The 23,715-nt window shown below is 35.6% G+C and overlaps 1 protein-coding gene across 3 annotated transcripts in view; it reads left to right on the plus strand.

The window, feature by feature from the left end:
- The window catches only part of TRPA1 (transient receptor potential cation channel subfamily A member 1), a 45,381-nt gene that overhangs the window by 17,742 nt on the left and 3,924 nt on the right, over positions 1–23,715 (plus strand). For all 3 annotated transcript variants that reach the window (XM_037505429.1, XM_037505437.1, XM_054692189.1), the window contains 16 exons: positions 1,660–1,759; positions 2,384–2,484; positions 3,539–3,708; positions 4,075–4,239; positions 5,037–5,151; positions 6,333–6,499; positions 6,971–7,064; positions 9,995–10,054; positions 10,600–10,698; positions 13,764–13,834; positions 14,354–14,516; positions 15,073–15,162; positions 16,981–17,150; positions 18,844–18,973; positions 19,395–19,577; positions 20,465–20,533. In XM_037505429.1, coding sequence (XP_037361326.1) covers positions 1,660–1,759; positions 2,384–2,484; positions 3,539–3,708; positions 4,075–4,239; positions 5,037–5,151; positions 6,333–6,499; positions 6,971–7,064; positions 9,995–10,054; positions 10,600–10,698; positions 13,764–13,834; positions 14,354–14,516; positions 15,073–15,162; positions 16,981–17,150; positions 18,844–18,973; positions 19,395–19,577; positions 20,465–20,533 — 1,947 coding nt within the window. The remainder of the gene's footprint in view (positions 1–1,659; positions 1,760–2,383; positions 2,485–3,538; positions 3,709–4,074; positions 4,240–5,036; positions 5,152–6,332; positions 6,500–6,970; positions 7,065–9,994; positions 10,055–10,599; positions 10,699–13,763; positions 13,835–14,353; positions 14,517–15,072; positions 15,163–16,980; positions 17,151–18,843; positions 18,974–19,394; positions 19,578–20,464; positions 20,534–23,715) is intronic.

Genomic DNA, 23,715 nt, shown 5'->3' on the forward strand with positions numbered 1-23,715 from the left:
TTTAGTTTATTTTTTTGGTTAAAATTTAATAAGCCCACTGTGAGTGAGACCATCTGGTATTTTTCTTTTTCTTTCTGGCTTATTTCGCTCAGCATGATCCCATCTAGTTTAGAAAACCTAAATAAGGGACCAGGGAAAAGACTAATTATAATAAAAGTAAAAAATCAAAATCAACAAGCAACTATAAACCAGAGACACTGTACAGAGGGGGGAGGAGTGAGTAGGATCAAAACAAGGTGGGGGGAAATGTATGGGGACTATACCCAAGATGAAAATGCATACATTGCACAAAAATGAAAAATGATGTAAAAATATATAAAATTTAAAAAATAATTAATAAATTTAAAAAATTAACAAGCCTTTTATACGAATGAATATATGATTTATTTATTTAAGCTCCAACACATCAGCAATGACTGCAGCTCCCTTTGTAGTATTTAGCATGTGCTTTTGCCAAATAGCAACTATTGCAATTATAGTATTTATATAGAATCCTGGGAAGATGCATTATATACCAAATCCTGTCATGCCTGATTTTCTGCAAATGTAGCTCTTCATCTGGCAAGAGAACTGTTATGGCAGGACCTCCCTACTAAAGCTGATTGACATATCTGCAAATGGAATTTGTTGTGTTTTCAAAAAAGGATGTGCTTCTATCATTTTCTGTGCTCAGATTTTATACTACCTTTATTACCCTGTCCAAAAGATAGATTTCTTTCAATGAAATTTTAAAAAGCCTCTGTTTCTTGTCATATCAATTATGATAACCATAATACATAATGGTGAGTGTTGACTTACTCATTTAAAAAGCACATATGTGTCATACTTTTATTTTTAAAGATTTATTTATTTTTATACAAGAGTTGGGGTACAGGCCAGCGGCATAGGAGGGTGAGAGTATTCACCAGAGACAAAGCAGGGAGCAGAACAGGCAGACGGACAGAAATACACTGCTGAGGGGAGCAGTGGGCGTGACAGGAGAGGTCTGCTGTTCCATGTGGGGATCTCCCTGGCAGGCCGAGAATCGAACCCACACTGCAGAGGCTGCGGACAGCTTCACAGAGCTGCGCTCAACTCACTGCACCACCAGGGAGACCTGTGTTACACTTTTAAAGTATAAATGCATAAAAAAATGAAAAAATAAAGTACTAATGTTATCAAATATTTGACTAAAATTTTACCTTAGGGTTGAATCATTTCCGTTCCATTTATTCAGTTCTCTGTTTCAAATAAAGTAGGTTTTCTAAAAAGTGAGGAGTTTCTTATAAAGGTTTGAAAAATCACATATATAATATTTTTGGAAGGCTATTTTTGTCATGGACATTCAGTGGTAATTAAGCTATTGATATTGGTGAAAGGATTTTGTTTTTTATGGTTTAGGTAATGACATAATTCTCTTGCGATGTTAATCAAAGTATTAACATGTGAGGGTAATTTTTGTTGTCAAATTTATAAAAGAATGCCTTGATTCCTGATGTTACAACATATAAATTATAGAGAAACATTTAGCAGTTCTATAATCATATGATTGGGTGCTAACTGTCCCAAGGATATTATCCCAAGGACACTATCCCAGGGAATTAGCATTATTTTTAACTTGCAAGGTAAGCTGGTTTGTCTGTACTTAAGCTCTATGTGGAATGACTTGTTTTATTTTAGGGAGCAGATATTAATGCCACCGATTCTGAAGGACGTTCTCCACTGCTACTAGCAACTACTTCTGCATCTTGGAATATTGTAAATTTGCTACTCTCTAGAGGTACCAAGAGTGACCAATTCAAATCTTTTGAAATACTACTCAATTTGGTTAGATAAACCAAATTTATTAACCATTTTATTATGTGTCAGTCATTGAGCCAGGTGCTATGAATGCAGACATAAGTAGAATAATTTTCATGTCTAGAATAATTTTCTGTATAGTAAGGGAGAAGTAGTTTGATAATTTCAGGATGATATTAAGAATAAGGCAATTATATTTCAGACATTTTGCTGGGCATTTTATCTATATTCTTTCAATGAATTAATGCTGTGTGAAGTAGGTACTGTAACTATTTAACATAATAACCTGGTGTGATGGTAACTAGGAAGAGTGGTATCCTCCCTTCTTTCTCACTTTCCAAGCTCTCCATGTTTATATTTTATACGTTAAAATGTAAGGACTCATATATTAATGTTAATAGGTCACATATCCCCTACCCTTTATTCACATACACAGAGGTAAGCCCATTTTTTAAATGTTTAGTTTTCCTGTATAAAGTTTCCTGTGTGTTTAAAGTTGGCAACATTTTAAGTCAAAAAACTTATTTTTAATTGAAAATCCACTATAGACCCTATGCTTTAAATGAATGGTGGTTATATTTATTTTGTGTGTTTTTTTTTTCAGGTGCCCATGTAGACATAAAAGATCATCTAGGACGTAATTTTCTACATTTGACCGTACAACAGCCTTGTGGATTAAAAAATTTGCAACCTGAGTTTATGCAGGTTATATGCATATATGTATATATGTGTGTGTGTGTGATAATATATATGTATGTTTCCATTAACTGAGTTGGCTTATTTAGAGAGTAAAGTGATTTTGTACATTTACTAAAAGTAAAACATATGAGTTTTACTCTTTTGAAGGCTGATTCTGGAATTTAAAATTATTTACAGCAAATAAATGATGTTATATTTGAATATTTATTTGTAACATAATGGTGATGGTTATGAATATGACAATAATAAATTAATTGGGATTGATTTTTCAAAAATACAGAGGGTTCCCATATCGCTCCATCTATAGTCAGTCAGCTTTTTTTGACTGCATATAAATGGAAATATGCAAATTGCATATAAATGGAAAAAGCAAGTATGTGAGTGAATTAGCAATACTCCATCATCAATGACTCAACGTGTTGACAGGTTAAAAACATTATCTCCGTATTTATATTCAGGAATTAATTCTTATTGAGGGATTGTTAGGTGTATCTATGTTAGGTGTATATATGAAGTTCATATTTTTATAAGTAAGCTTTTATATTAGCAATGTCTTTAATAAAGAATCAAATGCATACATACAATTGAATATTTAAAAAATAAACATGTCTGTAAATTGGTTGGACTAAATAACACATTTGTATTCATTTTTATGTAATATACATATAAAAGATAACCCAAATGTTATATATATCATTTCTTAACAGAATCCATTAGCATTAAGTTCTTAAGTGTTACTCAGGGAGGGAAGGGAAGGGGAGGTTGAGAGGGTGGTCTATGATCAGATAAATTTGGAAAATGTTGGGTTAAAGATGTAAAGTACATTTACCACTTCAGGAGTTCTCAGAACCTTTAATATTGTAGCATACAGTGTGGAAAGACAGCCTGCACCATTACCCAGATTTACTTTACCCTAGTGCTTATTAGTTTATACACATTTTTGCCCTCAAGGTATAGATATTAATCCTTACTGAAATATATAATCTTGAAGAATAGTTTGAAAACTGTTAGCTTAATAGCTTCACAGCAGAATTATATTTAGAATATTTTTTTTCTCTAGATGCAACATATTAAAGAACTGGTAATGGATGAAGATGTTGATGGGTGTACTCCTCTACATTATGCATGTAGACAGGGGGTACCTGTCTCTGTAAATAACCTACTTGACTTTAATGTGTCTATTCATTCCAAAAGCAAAGATAAGAAATCACCCCTACACTTTGCAGCCAGGTAAGGATCCGTTTATGTGTTCTATCAGCAGGCCTGTTTCTCTCTATTTAATAGGTGCTTTGAAAATTTGAAACCTAATTTTTTTAAATTAAATACTATTTGTTATTGAGGTAATGTTGGTTTACAACATTGCATATGATTTGGGATATAGTTTTGCACCTCTTGAGCTGTATGTTACCATAACCCACCCACCACCAAAGCACCAGTAATTCATCATAGTCCACTGGGCCCTCTCCCTGTTTGCTTCACTCCTCGAGGACTCTTCCCCCACTCTGCCCCGTAGCCTCATTTTTGCAGACACGTTTCTAGGGTATATTTACATTGTGATTTCACTAATTTTGCCTGATGAATCTTAATGTTTTCAAGTTATGGGCGTATCAATACTTGTCAGAGGCTCCTACAAGACATAAGCGATACGAGGCTTTTGAATGAAGGTGACCTTAATGGAATGACTCCTCTCCACCTGGCAGCAAAAAATGGGCATGATAAAGTAGTTCAGCTTCTTCTGAAAAAGGGTGCATTGTTTCTCAGGTGAGGACTTAATTATATTTATATAGCTTTTTTTATAAATTCTCTTTAATTTGTGATTTTCAGGCTGTTTTCTATTTTATTTTAAATTATGATATCTAACTTTGTGTGATATCTAACTTGTGATCTAAAGCAGTTGCTCACTAGAAGTGAGGTTAAATTGTGTTGCAGCTATTTTTTGTTTTCCAAAAAGGGATTTTTCCAAAGGGATTAAATTAGCATCTTCAAGAGAACAAGAGAAAACTCACCTTTTCAAACCTGAACTCTTAGAAGAATAAGAGACAATATTCTAAGTATCTTATAGCCTTGTATTGTCATTTGTTATTATTAATAATGACAACAGTAGCAGGCACAATAACTTTGGGCCGTGAAGACTAATACTGCCATCATGGAAATGTTTCAATACAGTGTTCAATGAAATAATAAAAAGAGGTTTAAAAGTGTGTATAATTACATTTGCACCTGGAGAAAAAAACTTGTCTGACACAGACATGCAAATTCTAATTTCACCCATTCCCCAGGGTTTGATAATATAATTATATACTTTTACATTTTAATCAGCTAAATTAAAGAAAAAAATGTGTGAGTCATTTTGTAGTTAGATCACATAAGACATGAGCTTTAAAATTAGCTCATTTGGTATAAATATGTAACAAATATTTAGTTGCTAGGACTCAGATAGCCTTTTTTTTTTTTTGTCTTGTGCTCCATCCACCATTCAGATTAATGGGCCAAGTGAGAACCTGCCCACGTTTCATCTGTAACGCGAACACCCACATCTTTTCTTAACTCTTTAACAGTGACCACAATGGCTGGACCGCTTTGCATCATGCTTCCTTGGGTGGGTACACCCAAACCATGAAGGTCATCCTTGACACCAATTTGAAGTGTACAGATCGACTAGATGAAGAAGGGGTATGTACTATGTCCTCATACCTACCCCAAATCTTGGCATTAAAAAAAACTGCCCAGGGCCTCCCTGGTGGTGCAGGCAGTTGAGCGCAGCACTGTGAAGCTGTCCACAGCCTCCGCAATGCCAGTTCGATCCCTGCCGGCCTCAGAGCAACCCACATGGCGAGCAGACCTCTCCTGTCTCGCCTCCTGCTCCCCTCAGCAGTGTATTTCGTCAGTCTGCCTGTTCTGTTCCCCGCTCTGTCTCTGGTGAATCCTCTCACCCTCCCGTGCATCTAGCCTGTACCCCGGCTCTTGTATAAATAACATAAATCTTAAAAAAAAAAAGTCCCAATTCCAAGAAAGCCTTCTTCTTAGCCACCCTTTTGCTCTTCCTTGCCCTGTTTCTAACTTTTCCTTGGATTCTTAATATGCAGACCCTTAGAATGTGGGAAGAGTAACAGGGAAACAGAATTAGGAGTTTGTTAAGAGGTGGGGTTGCATTGCACTCTTCAGGCTCTAAATCTCCCAGAGGCCGATTGACAGGCCCATGTGGATAGATGCTAAATTTTTCACTCTCCCTGGTGAACTGAGAAAAATAAAGAGGACAGGAGTAACTTTTCATAAAACTAAATGTACTCTATTTAAAGGAGTATCCTTTATTTGGCGGGATGGGCTCCTTCCTTTTTTGAGAACTAGTATTGAAATGTAGGCTCTTTCATGAAATAATGGGGGTAGAAGCTTTTCCAATATCTTCATGTGACAATACTAAAGGCTGGGTATCTTACAACACTCTTTGATTTTTAAAAATTTTACAAGCCTATGAAAATCCCAAATATTAAAACTACTGCTCTACTAGAAGATAAATATCTCCCAGAATTATTTTCATGTGCATTCATTCCAACATTCTTACCCTGAATACTTGTCCTTTGTCCTTGTGGAATCAACCAACCACAAAAACAAAGTAAAATAAAATACCCAGAATTCACATACACCCACACAGCCATCCTTACACCTCAAACCTATGCACGCCATGTTTAAAGCGTGTGTTTGAACACCTGTCTTAAACTTTATGTATTTTGGTATTAGATAATTTTGTTAATAATTTCTCTTAAGTAGTTCAGCAATGAACCAATGCAATAAAATAACCAAAAGGACAATTAGCCACTGTCACTGGATTTTTCATGTTCTGTTTTCTCTAAAAGAACACTGCATTGCACTTTGCTGCACGGGAAGGCCATGCCAAAGCTGTTGCCCTTCTTCTGAGCTATGATGCTGACATTGTCCTGAACAAGCAGCAGGCCTCCTTTTTGCATGTTGCAATTCACAATAAGAGGAAGGAGGTGGTTCTTTCGGCCATCAAGAATAAAAGGTATGGTATTTTCCTGCCTACTATCTTTTAGTGTACTCTGGCATCAGTGATTATTCCCAACCTAGGAAGAAACAGGAGAAAAATAATATATCTCAATATGCTTTAAAAGTCATTACTTACATAATATTTTTAGTGAACTCTTGGAGAGATAATAGATATGTTGCTTAATCTCTGATCTTTAGTTTCCATTTCTAAATCAAGGCACATAACAGCTTCATAGCACATTTGTGAGACTCACAGAGTTCAGGAATGTGTCGTGTTGGACAAAAGAGTCATTATCAAGTAAACTGTGCAGCCCTACATGAACTTATCCTATACTCTCCTGTCAACAGAGACTCTCAAACTGGTTATCAGTTTTAGAACCAATTCATTTTCTGATAAGATTCAATCTTGAGTTTCAACTGGTAGCTTTGTTGGTATACAGAACAGAAGGATCAAGATTTGTTTATCTCTCATTATGATGTTTTGCAGATGGCAAGAATGTTTAGAGGTTTTTAGTCATCATTCTTCAAGCAATAAATGTCCAGTCATGGAAATGGTAGAATACCTCCCTGAATGCATGAAAGTAAGTTTTCAAAACAAAATTCTTTCTGGGTCTATACTTGGCATATAATATAATGTGAGGATTTATTATTATGACCACAACCTAAATAATAGAAATGTTCACCTTTATATTAAGTTTCTAGTTTTTCATAGGCCATAAGGAAGTTGATTAATTAACAAATATTTAATAAGAATATACTTGGATTAAAAAATCCTGCTTGTTTTAGGTACAGAATAGGAAAATGTATTAAACAGAATTTTTACTCAAGCCATCCAAGCCTAGAGCAGAGACCACCAGTGGTTTGTTGTTGCTGGCCAAATAAATCATATATATAAATATAGATTTATAGATATAAATATTTGTACTTTTGGCATGCATGTTTTTTTTTTATTGAGGTATATGACTAACCCTGTATATAATACAGAGGAATAGGCTCACACCTGTTCAGATGTATGTTACCACACCCCATCCACCACCATAGCACTCATATCATCCTCTACCATAGTGCATTGAACTCCCTCCCCATTATTGTTTTAATGGGAATTACATGGGGATGATAACCAAAATGAACATGTATATATTGTGCAAAAATGAAAAATGATGTAAAAAATAAATTAAATAAAAATAAATAAATCTATAAAATTGTATTAGTTTCTAACAGTTAAAACCAGAATACTTCCCTTAAGGATCCAGATACCTGCCTTCCTATAAAAACCAGAAGCTGACCTTTACTGGGTCTGCTTTTCAAGACCGGATCACTGGGCCCAGTAGCAGCTGCCTCCTTAGCTGGCCAGCACACTCCCATTTGAGACCATCTACCTCTTCCTTTTTTGCATTTGGCTCTGCTGCCATGTTGTTTGCCATGTATTGTCAGAAATTTCTTGTACAGTTTCATTCCTTTTGATAGGAAGATAGTTCTACAGTTCATTCACACTACAGTTATCTCATGCACAGGTCCACTTGGACATATAAGTGGACAGTGCAGGTCCACTTATATGCAGATTTATTTGTAAACAGTTCTTGCAAACTTGCTCTATTGATACAGTGTAGTACTGTAAATGTTTTTCCTTTTCCTAATAATTTTTTCTCTAGAACTTTATTCTAGAGAACAAAATTCTAAAATTTTAGTCTAAGAATATAGTACACAATACTTATAACATACAAAATGTATGTGTTAATCGACTATTTATCTTAGTTGGTAAGACTTTCAGTCAACAGAAAGCTATGAGTAATTGAGTTTTGGGGTAGTCAGAAGTTGTATACAGATTTTACATTGTGTGGGAGATTGGTGCCCCTACCATTCACACCATTCAGGGGCCCGTTGTTCCTATCTGGTCTCTGTGGGCCTCCAAATGTAAGCCTATACTAGATTAAACATACCCCAGCACTGACAGGATGCTCATGCAATGACAAACATGCATGAACTGTTGAGAACATGATTGTTAAAGTACACGTCAAAAAGACTTGGGATTCATCAGACATGGAATGAAGAAGAAAAGACAAATGGCTTCAAATGTCATTTGAAGGAAAAAATATATCCAAATACAATAGAAGTCCGTGAGACATAGTGACGTGGGGATAGAGGACCAGATCAGGAGACAGTGGCTCTTGAATTTAGTGCCAGCTTTGCCTCTTGCTGTGCTGCTTTAGGTGAATCACTTTGCCTCTCTAAGCTTTATTTCCTAAATCTCTAAAGCTGTTATGCTGATACTGATCTCACAATGTAGTTACAAATATTAGAAGTAAATATATATAAAGTGTTCAGGATAGTGGTTGGCGCATATTACACACCCTGCTATTTTTATACTGCTCAATGACGTTTTTTTAGAACCACTACCACTTACTGTTTTTGATTTATTCAAAAGCACTAAGTATGTGTGACTGTTTCATGGACAGTCTTTCTATATGATGTCTAATGGACATTGCAGCCTGTCCAAAGTAGATTAACATTTTAGGTTTATTAATCCCATCAAAGAGCACATAAATATTGGGATTGAAAATGATCTCTCACATTTTCTTACTCAGTAATTCCTGTTGTTGCAATCTGTTCTAATGATCAGAGGTACAGACAGATTAATTTATGAAATGTTTTCTAACCAGCATTCTTAATATTAGTGTGTGTGTGTATATACATATATATACACATACATATATGGAATTCTCACATGTGAAAATCATAGAAAGTAATTGAAGAAATTGCAACATAATGTTAATTAGAATTATGACAACTGTGCTATGTAATTGGTTTATTTTTCTTCATTTTTGCCAGTAATTATTTTCTAGTTAGTTTTCTATAATGACTTATTATTTTATAGGGATGACTCAAATGTTCATATCAAAGGAACCCAACAAAATTTTGTGCTCACACACCCTAGGGGCAACTCTATTAACCCCTAAGTGTTAGCTGCATTTATTAAACATCTATAATGTCTTCAACTATTTATCATTTTAACATCTATCCCCCACTATCCTATTCCTCACCCTGGACAATTACTTTGGTAGCAAAAAGATACAGAAGCAGCACAGTACTCTTATAGAATACAGAAGACACGATCTTGACCATGGAAACTCCTCTGCAAGGTCTTGATTAGGGACAATAAGTTATCACTATAAGATGATGTGCAAAGTAATCCTTAATAATCTGTATATTCTCAAGAAAGCCAGAAAGACATCAAACCTTGGGCAAAAATAATGGGATATTCCTTACCAAATCTTAATAAATGCACTTTCATTCTCAAGTACATTTTTCTGAGTCATTTGGTATTTCTGAGGCATGCTGTAGTAGTTGTGACACTATCTATTTTAAACTTTGTTCCTAGAAGACTAGTTTATTTTTGAAGTGCAAGAAGCAAAGGAAGGGGAAGGGCACATCTCAGGAGTGATATTAGAAATGGGATCCAATCCTCTCTAATTTCCTGCCCAGTATCTTAGCTGGCTTCTCTCTTTCAAAGGTACTTTTAGATTTTTGTATGCTGCCCTCCACAGAAGACAAGTCCTGTCGAGACTACTATGTAAGTCACTTTTAGCATTATAAATTGAAGTTTCTTTTACTATAATTCTTTAAAGATTAGCAGAAGATTTTCTGGCATTCCATGATCATCCAAAGTGGTAATCATTGTCTTCATTTTCCATATTATTATATTAGCTATAGGCAAGATAATTTTTCCCTTAGATTCTCAGTTTTCCCCTATAATTTCAATTATTTATAATAACATTATTTAGGGTTATTTAGGGTTATTTCTACTATTTAACATCTGTATCTAATATTTATATTACTTATATATATTTAGAATGTAGTTCTAAAAGATTTAAGTGATCTTTTAAGAAGTCGTCTTTTCGTTGTGACTATGAGGTATAAAACAATCAAATAGCAGCCTTCTAGGATATCTACATCTTAAATATGCAATATCTTACTTTTTTTTCTCCAGGTGAAATGACTCAACTTTATTTGAATTACTTAATTTTCAGCTGAATTATACCTTGTGCATTTGATTTGTCAACAATGACTTTGGGGGCTATACTAGGTGGTAATTTTTTCAAATTATATCTTCTACAGATCGAATATAATTTTACATATCTTCAATGTCCATTAGAATTCACCAAAAAAGTAACATCTCCACAGGATATTACATATGAACCTCTTACAACCCTCAACGTAAGTCTAATGTTTTCATTATCTGGGTAGTTTCTACACTGGTTCTGTAATGTTTTACTAAGTATTTCCAGAAAGGGAAAGGGACCTTGAGAGAATTCTAGGTTTATAGTTTTATATCTGTGTCTTTCATGTGTCTCAAGTCTTCGTTTTTTAGTAAAGAAAGCAATCATTTTCTACAATTGTTATAATTTGGTCCCATTGAAAGTTCCATACTCTTGATCACTGTGGTCTTAATTGATGGAGCCTTGGAGTCCTGAGGGGCCCTGGAGTTTCTTGCCTTAATTTGGAGGCCAGGATCAGCATCTTTGCAAATTCAGTTAACTCCACTATCCCAATCACAGCAGACGTTTTCAAGAAACATAGAGTATACAACTCCAATAAAATCTTTGTGGTGACAACTCTGGGCATTGTCAGAGACAACATTTTTGTTGCAGAACTGAAGGGTTTGAAAACGATATTCCTGGCAGCCATGCTGGGCAGCCCATCATCCCTGATCTCTCAGTGCACTTCCAAGATGGACCTCCCCCAGGACCAGCTGACAGCCTCACAGGACAGATCTAGGAGGTTGGCATGGACATGGTCAAGGCAAAGCTGGGGCAGGCTCTGCTACCCTATCCTTGGCCTGATTTGTCTTCTTCCTTGTGGATGCAATGAACAGAAATGAAGGAGTTGTGCAATGTTTGTGAAGTTCCAAGACACAGACTCTACCTATTTCTCCACACCACTGCTGCTGGGGAGTAGGAGCTTGGAGAAGAAACTTGGCATCAGAAAAGTCTCCCCCTTTGAAGAGAAGATGACAGCAGAGGCCATTTCTGAGTCAAAGGCCTCCATCAGGAAAGGAGAAGAGTTTGTGAGGAACAAGAAATGAGAAAGCAGTTCATGAGCAGTTGTTTCCCTAACTGATTTAGGCATCACATCACTGTAAAGCCATTTCAGACACCTTGGTTTATTCGCTCCTGTGATGGGTATTGTATTGATGTTACCATGCCATCCAAATCATGGTTCAGTCTACTGGTACAGCCATAAAAGCAGTCTTTTGAAAAAAAAATCAAAATTTACTTCTTCATTTACATGTCAAGGCTCTTGGCTCTCATATTGAACAGCACAGATACAGAAGAATTCTATCATTGCAGAAAGTATCTGTTGTACAGTACTGGTCTCAATCAATTAGGCATTTTCATTTGCCTTAAATGAATTCATTTCTCTGCATGGGAGCTTTTGCTCAGATCATGATACCAAGGGCTTACTGAGTACTTGAAGTATCAGGGACACAAAACCTTTTTAACTCTGTTGGAGTCTTCAGGTTTTGCAATTGTTATTATAATTCAGACTCAATGACCAAGTGACTAAAAGCAACTACAAGGACATTTGCACTTCAGAGAATTTTTGTGTATGCATGTGGGTATATCTTTAAAAAATCTCTTTTTTTAAAGAGATTTATTTATTTATACAAGAACTGGGGTACAGGCCAGATGTGTGGGAGGGTGAGAGGATTCACCAGAGACAGAGTGGGGAACAGAACAGGCAGATTGACGGAATACACTGCTGAGGGGAGCAGTGGGCAGCAGGAGAGGTCTGCTGCGCCGTGTGGGATTCTCACTGGCCGGCAAGGATAGAACCCGTGCTGCAGAGGCTGTGGACAGCTTTACAGTGCTGTGCTCAAACGCCTGTGCCACCAGGGAGTCCCTGCATGTGGGTTTTAAAAAGAATAATTTAAATTTCTATCAAAGTTTATTGTTGCCACCACCAGAATGAGAATAGGAGAACATAAAATCTTTGTAGCTGCTAAAAAGAAATAGACTCTCTATAAAATACACTTAGTATAATTTTTAGTAGTTCATTTGAATGAACAACTGCACTCAGTGGATAACTGTCAGCATGATTGATTAATGTTTTAACAGATAGCAAACCCAGCCTAAATTATGAGACACCACAGATAGCAAACCCAGCCTAAATTATGAGACACCCTCCTCGAGGGGCAGCTAGCCTGGCATAGTAAATTTCTGTGCAAAGAAGTCTGAATATCTAGTTGGACCTGTCAGTGCTTACATTCAAGTAAGTCAGAAAGAAGGGGGTTACTTGGGCATTTCCCCCAAAAATTAGAATTTCCTTGCTGTGCTTGATGAGGTTCTTCTTAACTGCAGGTTGATTTAACTGGTTTCTGGATTTTTCACAAAAGAAGTTGGTCTATGAATTGTTAAGTTGATGTTTCCCTATATCTGTTTCTCTGGGGGAAGAAGGATTTGGGGGTTCCTGTCCCACCATGTTGTCATCACTCCCTCTGTGTATCTCTTGAATAATTAATTTTAAAATAGATGCTAGTAGTTACCATTAATTCATGGGCACTTAGAATTGATAGACTAATCTAACCACTATCATGTGAATTCTACAGTTTAAAATCTTTCTAGGAAGATAAGCTTTAGTGTCTTCAAAAAATAAGTAAGTTCTTGTTTATTTATTATTAATGTCCTTTCCTTTCTTGTAAGATTGAAAAACTTTCTCAATTAGTGAGAAACAGAAAGAGACAAACTGAATCAAAAGCTTGTATAAATGGTTCTCTCTAGTTTGTGTTTTTAATATATATATATATATATTTTTTTTTAAGATTTTTTATTTTTTATTTATTTATACAAGCACTGGGTACAGTCAGAAGTGCTGGAGGGTGTGGAGGGTAAGAGAATTCACCAGAGCCAGAGCGGGGAGCAGAGCAGGCAGAAGGACCAAAGTACACTGCTGAGGGGAGCAGCGGGCGGCAGGAGAGGTCTGCACGCCATGTGGGACCCTCCTCCGGTGGCCGGGGAGCAGCCGGGGATTGAACTGGCGCTGCAGAGGCTTTGGGCAGCTTCACAACCCAGCGCTCAACCGCTGCGCCACCGGGGAGGCCCTAAATATATGTATATATATTCTTGATATAATTTTGGAGTTTTCAAATTTTCTTAAGTATTATTTGTATATATCAAAATTAATTTATAAGTTGAATTGTCAAGTTAAGCAGGAAATCTTAGCTTATACTCAACAACTTAAAAATATGATTGCATTTTTACTGATCTTTTCTTATTTCTCAGGTAATGGTACATCATAACCGCATAGAGCTTCTCAACCATCCTGTGTGTAAAGAATATTTACTTATGAAATGGTGGGTATTAAGTCATATTTCCTTTTAATGATATCCCCATTGAATTTATTAAAAGACTTTAAAAGTTATGTTTTTATGTGTATTTAATGTACTTTAATGCTTTAGATTCTAATATTTTAATGTTTTACACTTTGAAAAGAAATGCCAATGGCAAATTTTTGGTATCTAAAAATGCTGTTGTTTATGTTTAACAATAATGAAATTTAACATTCATTAAATAACATTAATGAAACATTAATGAAAATGGGGGAGTGTCACTAAATCATACATGAAGGAAGGTAAGAGCTAAAGTTTCTTCTCTTCCATTAATTGGTGAGATATTTTAAGTAAGTCATGACTTGCATGGAAATTGAGATTCCTTTTCTTAAAATGAAAAAGGTGAATTTGAAGGTATTCTTGGTTCTAAGCTCTATGAATTCACTGCAAAAATTTTTTTAAGTGATTATAATTTCTTTTCCCACATGTATGTGAATTGTTTTGGTTGAAATGACTCAGTTATGGTTTGCTTACTTTTTGTAGGTTGGCTTATGGATTTAGAGCCCATATTATGAACCTAGGATTTTACTGTCTTGGTCTCTTGCCTATGACCTTTCTTGTTATCAGTATAAAGCCAGGTATGGCTTTCAACTCAACTGGAATCATCAACGAAACAAGCGATCATTCAGAAATTTTAGACACAACGGTATTTTCAATTGGTTTTTATATTTCAACTTTTAAAAATACAGGATGACCAAAGGTGTGGTTTTTTCTTTAGGAATACTAACCCCATAGTAAGTCTAAAGTATCAAGACTTTAATTACTATAAATAGCCTAAAACGTACATTTATGGTAGCAATTTCTTCTAAAATCTTTTGTGGAATGAGAGGGAATATAAATAAAGAAACCCATAAATGAGTTTGAAACTAATTTAAAAGAAACTGACACTGTGAGATAGTAGTTTGATTGCTGAAGTTTAAACTTTAAAATAGGTATACAAGAAAGCAGATTTCTAACTGCTAGGGATTGTGGAGAGAAGCAAATGATACTTAGTGGGAACAGGGGAGTGATATAAATGTTAAGGACACTGAAATGAGTATGTGTCATTGTTAGATTGGTAACAGTAATTTTCTGTTTAAAGTAAACAATAGACAATACATAGAAATGAAGCAAAACAAAAAATACTTAGTAGAAATTATGAAACTAAAATGTTTTAATTTATAATCCTCATAAGTGCTTGTCTTACTTTTTTTTTGTTTCAGAATTCATATCTTATAAAAGTGTGTATGATATTCGTTTTCCTTGCCAGCATATTTGGATATTGCAAAGAAGTGGTTCAAATATTTCAACAGGTACACGATGCATTTTATATTGCTAAGATTATAATATTTTTAACAATCCAGAATATAAATTAATTGCTAACATATTACTAAAATAATGTATGTCAGAATAAAATCACATACCTTGAACAATATATAGATTGGGAATAGCAAGCATAAAATGTTCAAAATTAGGAAATCAAATGATATTATATAAGGTCTCTGAACTGAATAGTGCTAGTTTGGTGTGACTAAAGTAAAGATGGTCCATATTTCAGCCATATCAGTTTTACTGGCTGAAAATGAACTCAGGAATGAATTTTCTGGGGTTATTTTTCTTATATTAGTTTAACATTTTAACATGATAGATTTTTTCATTAAATCATTTTGAATGTAAATGTTTATAATGTTGATCTAAGACTCCATTTCAAAGGAGGCTTTTCTTGATTTTCTTTTCTAACAGAAGTATTTTGCTGTATTGGATAAAATTTCAAAGTTCAATAAAATTTGTGAAATTTTTGTAGCATAATTTTTACTTTATACTCTACTTTTTAAAATGGATGAGCCATGTTCAGGTTGACCCAAGAATTATGTAAAATTATCTGTAGGTCTTGCTTTGGTTGATAAATGGCACCAATCTTTCTCATGTGGAGGTTTAAATGCCTTTATTATTGATTTTGGGGTGTATATTTTGTGAATGCTGTTTTTTGTAAGTTATGTATCTTTTATACAAAGCTCATTTTATATAAAAATTTACTTTATGACATAATATAAGCATATGGATATTTGCATTAAAGAATGTTGATACTTACAATTTTTTGCTTTTGCTTGATATTATACATTCTGAATATACACTTTCAACAAATTATTACCATTCTGAAGGTTTGACTGAATTATTCCATTGCACCTTAAATGGCTTAGAGGATATTATTTAATCTGTTATCATTATTTTTAATTTCTTAAGATAATTATTTTAGAAGTTGAACTATAAAGTTAAATGATATCTCTATCAAATCAGTCCCCCAATTATCTTATTGGTATTTAAGTCATATTCTCTACAGGAAATTTGATGTCAAAGCATAAAATTCTTAAGAATATTAAATGACACCAAATATTTTGGTAATGAAGTCTTAGCATGGGTCTCAAAACTTCCTTAAAAGCAATTTTAGTTCATTTGTATCTTGGGAGATGCACGTTGCATGTCCTTGTATAGGCAGAAAGGAATTACATCTGACCGTTGAATAGCATGAGGTTGAATTGTATGGGTGGACTTATATGGACTTATATATGGATTTTCTTGCACACATTAATTTATGGAATCTATAAATACAGTACAGTATTGTAAATGTATTTTCTCTTCCTTAATATTTTCTTTTCTCTAGCTTACTTTATTATAAAATATAGTATATAATACATGTAGCATATGAAACTCATATTGGCTATTAATAGTAAGGCTTCCAGTCAACAGAATGTTATTAATTGTTAAGTTTTGGGGGAGTGAAGAGTTACATGTGCAGAACAATTTGTGTCTGCTCCCTTTACCCCCGATAGTCTACTAAGTCAACTTGTAGCCCCTCAGTTTCCTTAACATGGAGTATTCTCCTTGGGGAAAGCCTACAAGCTTATAATGCTTCTTTAGGCATCAGATTCCCCACATGCCAGGTCATCTCCAAAACCCATCGATACTTAGGGTTCTGAGTTCAGTTCAGAGTGGCACCAGCTGGTTCTTTAGTCCTAAACTTCTTTACAGCTACAATGCCAGAAAACTGTTATTACTAGCTATGTTTCCCCACCTATAGGGTGCTGGGTCTCTGTCGCTAATGTGGTAATTCTCATTCTTTTCAACCCCAGAAAAGGAATTACTTTTTGGATATTAACAACGCAGTTGAATGGATCATCTATACAACAAGCATCATTTTTGTGGCACCCTTGTTCATTGGTTTACCAGCTTACATGCAGTGGCAGTGTGGAGCAATTTCTATATTCTTCTATTGGATGAACTTCTTATTGTATCTTCAGAGGTAAAACCAGCTTAAGTGATTTCTACATCTATTAGGCTTTTTTAATATCAAATAAAATGTTATAAACACTATACACTTACAAGGACTAGCCTTTAACATTTTATTTTTTATTTTTTTAAGATTTATTTATATATGCATACAAAAACTGGAGTACAGGCCAGAGGTGGGGAGGGTGAGAGGATTCACTAGAGACAGAGTGGGGAGCAGAACAAGTGGATTGACTGAAATATACTGCTGAGGGGAGCAGCGGGCGAGACAGGAGAGGTCTGCTGCGCCATGTGGGTAGCTCCCTGGCCAGCGATCGAACTCATGATGCAGAGGCTGTGGATAGCTTCACAATGCTGAGCTTAACTCCTTGCACCACCAGAGAGGCTCCTAGCCTGTAACATTTTAGATGCATCCCTGACCTCTACCAATCAGATACTAGTAGTGTCTTCCTCATTGGCTGTAACAACAAAAAAAGTCTCCATATATTTCCAAATATCTTCTGGGTGGCAAAATCACTGCAGGTTGAAAACCACTGGTCTAGACAAATGTAGGGAGAAATAAATGGTATTAACAATGGTATTATTACTGTGCATTTACTTTAAATTAAAACAAAGAGAAGTGATAAATATAGGAAATCATAGTAGTATAAGAGAAAAAGTAAGCATAAAGAATCTAATTCTAGAGGAGTTAAAAGGACAAAGCTCCCTTACCTTTTACAGTTACTATATTATTGAGATAAATATGTGATTTTGGATAATCTTTATAAAAAGAAGTAAATGTTATTAATCATGGTGTATAAAATAAGCTGAAGCATTTAGTTAACTTGCTCAAGATTTCAGAAGATAAGATGTACGCATTTTACCAAAGTCTTCTCAACCCCAGATATTATGCTTTTTTACCATATTATCAGCATTAGTGTGTCATGAGCTCAGTGTTAGGGATTGAGCCTAGCTCCTTACAAAGAACAGGGTGTGGGAGGAGAGCAGTGGTCCGGACAACAGTAGCCTTTAAGACAGGTCCCAGCACTGCTGCTCCCTTGGCTTTGACATGATCAGTGACCCTAGCTAGTTACTAGCCAAAAATGGAAACTAGTTCTGACACCTCTGCAGTTCCTTCAAGCTTTTAAAACTTGTGACTTTCCCTTTGAACAAGTTGTCTTTGCTCAAGGAAATGTACAAGCTAACTGCCACACCCAACAGTTCCCCCAAATATTTCACAGTATAAATTGCTAAAAGAGAAAATGGAAACCAAGGGAGGCTTTGAGGATGGCAAATGTAAATCATATGTGCGTCTCTGTAGGTGGCTTTGGTGACATGAGCTCATTGAATCAGCCCCCACTGAATGCAAAGCATAACTCCTCTCTCTAATTCCTTCATTAGACATGTGATAGCATGACCTTTGATAATGGAAAGCTATGAATTTTCTCTCACTTTGGTTGAAGTAATGTGCAGTGGTCAAGTGAGAACACAAAGATAATATTAATGAGAAAGAAAAAGAAGAAGAAAATAAAATAGAAGGTCAATGAACAGTTTCAAAATGAAACTTGGCTATTCCTGAATTCTCATGTCTCCTTTTTGAAAGTAGCTGTCATTTATGGTCTCATCTGTGAAATCAAGTGCCTAGTGTGTCACAAATACTGACATTGAATGAAATGTAATTTGATCAGAAAAATGTATAAATATTTTAATTTCTAAAATTTTCCCAGATTTGAAAATTGTGGAATTTTCATTGTTATGTTGGAGGTCATTATGAAAACTATGTTGAGGTCTACAGTAGTGTTTGTCTTCCTTTTTTTGGCATATGGACTCAGCTTCTATGTGCTCCTGAATTTACAGGTGAGTCACTTGCATGGGTAATTGATTTTGTTACTTCAAATATTGAAATTGAATATATATTTATTTTAAATCTAACTGGCCTAAAAATTAATAACAGAATAGTATGTGAATATTTTTATCTGATAATCATAGCATTCATATGACTTTTATTGCAGGAAAAGTATAGTCTTACTAAATGATTTTTTTCTATGGTCAGAAGGTTCATGTATAATGCATGATGATTTGTTATACATACAGAAAAATCTTAGCAATGACTTCACTAGCAATTTATTAGTAGTTCTTGTGGTTGTATTTCCAGAAACTCGGTCCATGACTTAAAAAAATTTTTAAATATGATTTTTATCATTTTACTTTCTAGGAAAGAGTTCTTCATTACAACATTTCTCATTTCATTTATACTTTACTCTCTTTTTTTAATCAGGATGCTTTCAGCTCTCCATTGCTTTCTATAATCCAGACCTTCACCATGATGCTAGGAGATACCAATTATCGTGATGCTTTCCTAGAGCCATTTTTGAGAAATGAACTGGTATATCCAGTTTTGTCCTTTGCACAACTTATTACCTTCACAATGTTTGTCCCAATTGTCCTCATGAATTTACTTGTAAGTAGTTTATTCTTATATTTTCTATTTTTTGATCACTTGGGATAATTAATAATAATGCTTAACCTCCCTCCATGAGAAAAAAAAAAGGCACTACTATAAAAATTCACTCATTCCACTTTCATTATGTGCCTGGGATATATTAGGCAGAGTGTAAAACGCAGGGGATGCAAAGATGCATTCACTTAGCAAACACTTATCACGAATCTACTAGGTTCCAGAAACAAAGGTTCCTGGTTTTGGTAAAGAGAGGTGAACAAAAAAGACTGACACCCAGTCTTTAGATTAAAGACTGGTCAGGAAGTTAAGCAGTAAACAAATAAATATGTAATGTAATTCCATGGGGGTGACACTTTCTATGAAGAACCACAAAGCAGAATAAGGAAGTAAAGATGAATGGTATGTGTTACATTAGGTCAGGCTAGGGATCAACTGTACCTTTCCTGCCAAACATGTGAGGTATGAATTTCTTTGTTCCTTCTGTTTAATGTTTTAACTTTTCCATATTGTCCACTTATTCTCATTTATATCATATGCTAAACATCTGTGGTTAGCAACCATATTGCTTGGCTACACCAGCTGCATGTGATATCACATCACCCCTGTCCTCCCAAATGACATATTATTATTTTAAATTAAGGTGAATTTCAGATTAATTTGTGTGTCTTCAGTTTTCACCAATAACATTAAGACCTACCGCTGGGACTATCACTGTGACAAAAGAATATACAGCTTTGCACTGTTCTGTAAGGTGTGCAAGCAGAGTGTTTTGAGGTCACTAAATAAATTATGTGCCCACTCCTCCTACTGTGGCCAGAGAGGCCTTAGTTCATTTTCAGATGAGCCATTAAACTCATTCAGTGTGTCATTGATGTGTTGGAACTCAGATTGGTTTGGCAGTTGGTGACATTGCTGAGGTCCAGAAACATGCATCACTGAAGAGGATTGCTATGCAGGTCAGTATTATATTTATTTAAAACTTATTGAAATTGGCATGGTAATTATTCACACAGAAGAATAACTGATTTCTGAGAATATTGTACAGAGAAGAACTATACTGTGCACTGTGTGTATTCTCTGTGCTCCCTGCTGTATCAGAGAATCAAAAAAAAAAAAAAAAAGCCCTAGAACAATGTCAATGGAGTTATTGAGAAACCGCCTCATTTTATGTCAAATATGGTGACAAGGTAGGTAGCAGCTGGACCAAGAACATCACAGGTAAGAGGTATTCTCTCTTGTCACAGCCCAACTGCTGGACAGAGCTCTTAACATGCTGAGCACAGAGTTACAAGGTCCCCACAGCGTTGTTAGACTGAAGTGTTGGTTGTATCTGTGAGCTTTTATTCCTTTGTGACATCCCTTTCATTTTTCTAGATAATTTGATGTAAAATTTGTGAAACAGTTTTGGATAGGTCCTTGACTGTTGAATCTTGTGAATTTGTTTCCTGGTAAACAACACAAAACAAATTCTGTGCTCTTGTTTACATTGTCTTTAGATTTCAAATTTGAATAGGAATATTTCATGCTTCAGGATTATCTGATGACCAGTGGTATGTACTTGTTCAGAAACTTAGGTCAATTGAAGAGAAAGAAAAATTCATGCTAAGATATAACTCTCTTTATTCTTCCCTTGATTGTTCTTTGCCACACTGCTTTCTTCCATTATACATTAGCATATATTTAAAGCATATGTTTTTACTGCATGGCATATGCAAGGTATAGTACCACGTAGCATTCAAGCCCAGAGAAATTAAAGGAATGTTATCTTTGAGTTCCATAAACAAACTCTCTTAAAGAGCATAATGTATCAAATATCAACTTAGAATCATTCTCAAATTCTGTACTCTATAACCAGACTAGGTATTACACAGGCAGCTTGGAACATTAAAGAATAAAATATATGAATTAAATTGCTAAAATATCAGGCACAGAAAATAAATGAAAAAATATTTGAGGGAATGCTAAATGGAAGTGTTGGCTATGAACTGCACATTGAGAGATGGGATTTATATGGGCCATGAGGCCACTGCAGAAAGGAGAAACGCAGAATCACAGAGCAAAAAAATGAAGGCAGAACAAAGGGAAATGGCTAACAGGTGTGACAGGACTCCCCTTGCCTGGAAGGAGTCTCACTGGAGGGTATTAAGGCTGATGCAGATGCTGGGAGGCTTTGTCTCAGAACAGTGAGCCCAGAAAGACCTTAACTTTGAAAGGAATTGTGATAAATGGAAAGTGCCTCAAGTTACTTGGTTAGTGAGTGGAAAGTTGTTATCAGTCCTTCTAAAGAATGGGAACAAAATGAATGTGGTGTTTAAGACGATCTATTTCATCTTGGCTTGGTGGGAAAAACACTAGAGGAAGGAAGCTCTGGCTATTACCATAATCATGATGAAGTGTAAGACTCCAGGTAGGTGGATGAGGGGGAGAAGGGATGTAGCAACATCCTGGCTGGCGTGTCAGCAGTCCTGCACAATTGATAACTCTTAAAATACCAGGGAAAATAAACAAAAATATATATATAAACAGTAGACATGGCTGGGGAAGCCGGTTAAATGGCACTGTCAGCACAGTTGATTAGAAAAGCATGATCTCTGCTGGATTTATTATGTTTCCTGAAACAAAGCAGCACAAAGCCTTATGAAGGAAGTAGGCAAAGTAAATACCTGTGTTTTCCATCCTTGTTTTGTATCAAGGGTATCATGGCTAGAAAACCCAAAAAAGCATTCTCCTATTACCCCGGAGTTTTTTTCAAGCAACTCTCTACCTCCATTATGATGCTCTAATCCATGCATGACCCTCTGCATCAGACTTCCAGCCTAAGTCTGAGCCCACCACAGAAGCAGGAGCAGGTGGGGACAGGCAGCTCTGCACCCTACAGAGAACTTTGTTCTGCTGACAAAATCATCTCAAACCAAGTGAGGACAGTAAGTCCCTGGGATAGCACATGCAGGAGATGTGCTCATTAAAGTGACAATCATTGGGGTCCTGAGGACAGGCATTGTATTTTGGGGGACTTGATGCTGTTTGACGTCATTATTCCGTCTTTTCAGCATGGGCAGGCAGCTGTAAGAACTGTATGAACATTTATATATGTGCTCCAAATTATGAGAGGAAACTCATGGGGTACATTTTACTCGTCTACATGGAAATCCCCCGTTAGAGGAGGTGAAGAAGCTCCTTAGCCCAGAGGAACTGCGACCCAGTCGGTTCCTCCAGGCCCACCCCCCAACTTTGGACTGGAGTCTTTGCTTGCCATATTTGAGAGAGGAAACCTGGAAGCTACTATGTAGAGAATGAATGAGGTTAAGACAAACCATGTGCCTTATCTGCTGGCAAACACTGCTTGAATAAAAAATTTTCAATCAAGTAAGTATAAGTAAGAGTAACACGATCTCTGAAAAATGTATATGGCAAGGGGAAAGTAATCTTGACTAAAGACCTAAGGGAAAAAGGAACCCTAAACATTATTTATTATAAAAACTCACAGAAAACACCTAATTGGTGCCATTAATACAGTACAAGAAAACAAAGCTTTTCTTGAAACTGGAACTAACATACAAAGTGACAAAGTGCCATAAAAATAGCCAGCAAGCCAGAAGGTATGCTATAAAGGGAAGGGGGTTGTGGGGCTATGATTTTAGAAAGTGGCACAGGGAAGGGAAGTCTTGGCATCTCATCATTTGGAAATAGAAATATCTTCAATGCCCATGTAGCTAAGAGCATGCAGTCTTAGATTAGAAATCAAGATCTCATTTATGTAGTAATTACAATAAATGTAGATAAACACAGGTACAAAGTTTTTTAAAAAGTGTCAAAGATAAATATGGCAAGTACAAACAGAAAGTTGATACTCTAAGAATTAACCTAAATCTAAACTCAAGGTAAAAATGTTAAATGAGACAAAAGATTGCATCTCTGGAAACAGAAATTATACTTACGATAGCTTATGGGTAAACCATTTGACACCTGAGTGTCATGAACAATTGATGAAACGCCCTGAGATGTATAGTTGTCTATCTCACGGCTTTCCCCACCTCTCCCGCAAGGGCATTCAGTCCTGCTGTCCTCAGCTTCCCAGGGGTGCCCTTTTGTAGTGTTAGCCACCCCAAGTGCCTGGACTGTCTTTTCTTCCACACAG

The sequence above is a fragment of the Talpa occidentalis genome, unplaced genomic scaffold (genome assembly GCF_014898055.3).
Source record: "Talpa occidentalis isolate TD23 unplaced genomic scaffold, MPIMG_talOcc4v2.1, whole genome shotgun sequence".
Taxonomy (NCBI): Eukaryota; Metazoa; Chordata; class Mammalia; order Eulipotyphla; family Talpidae; genus Talpa; species Talpa occidentalis.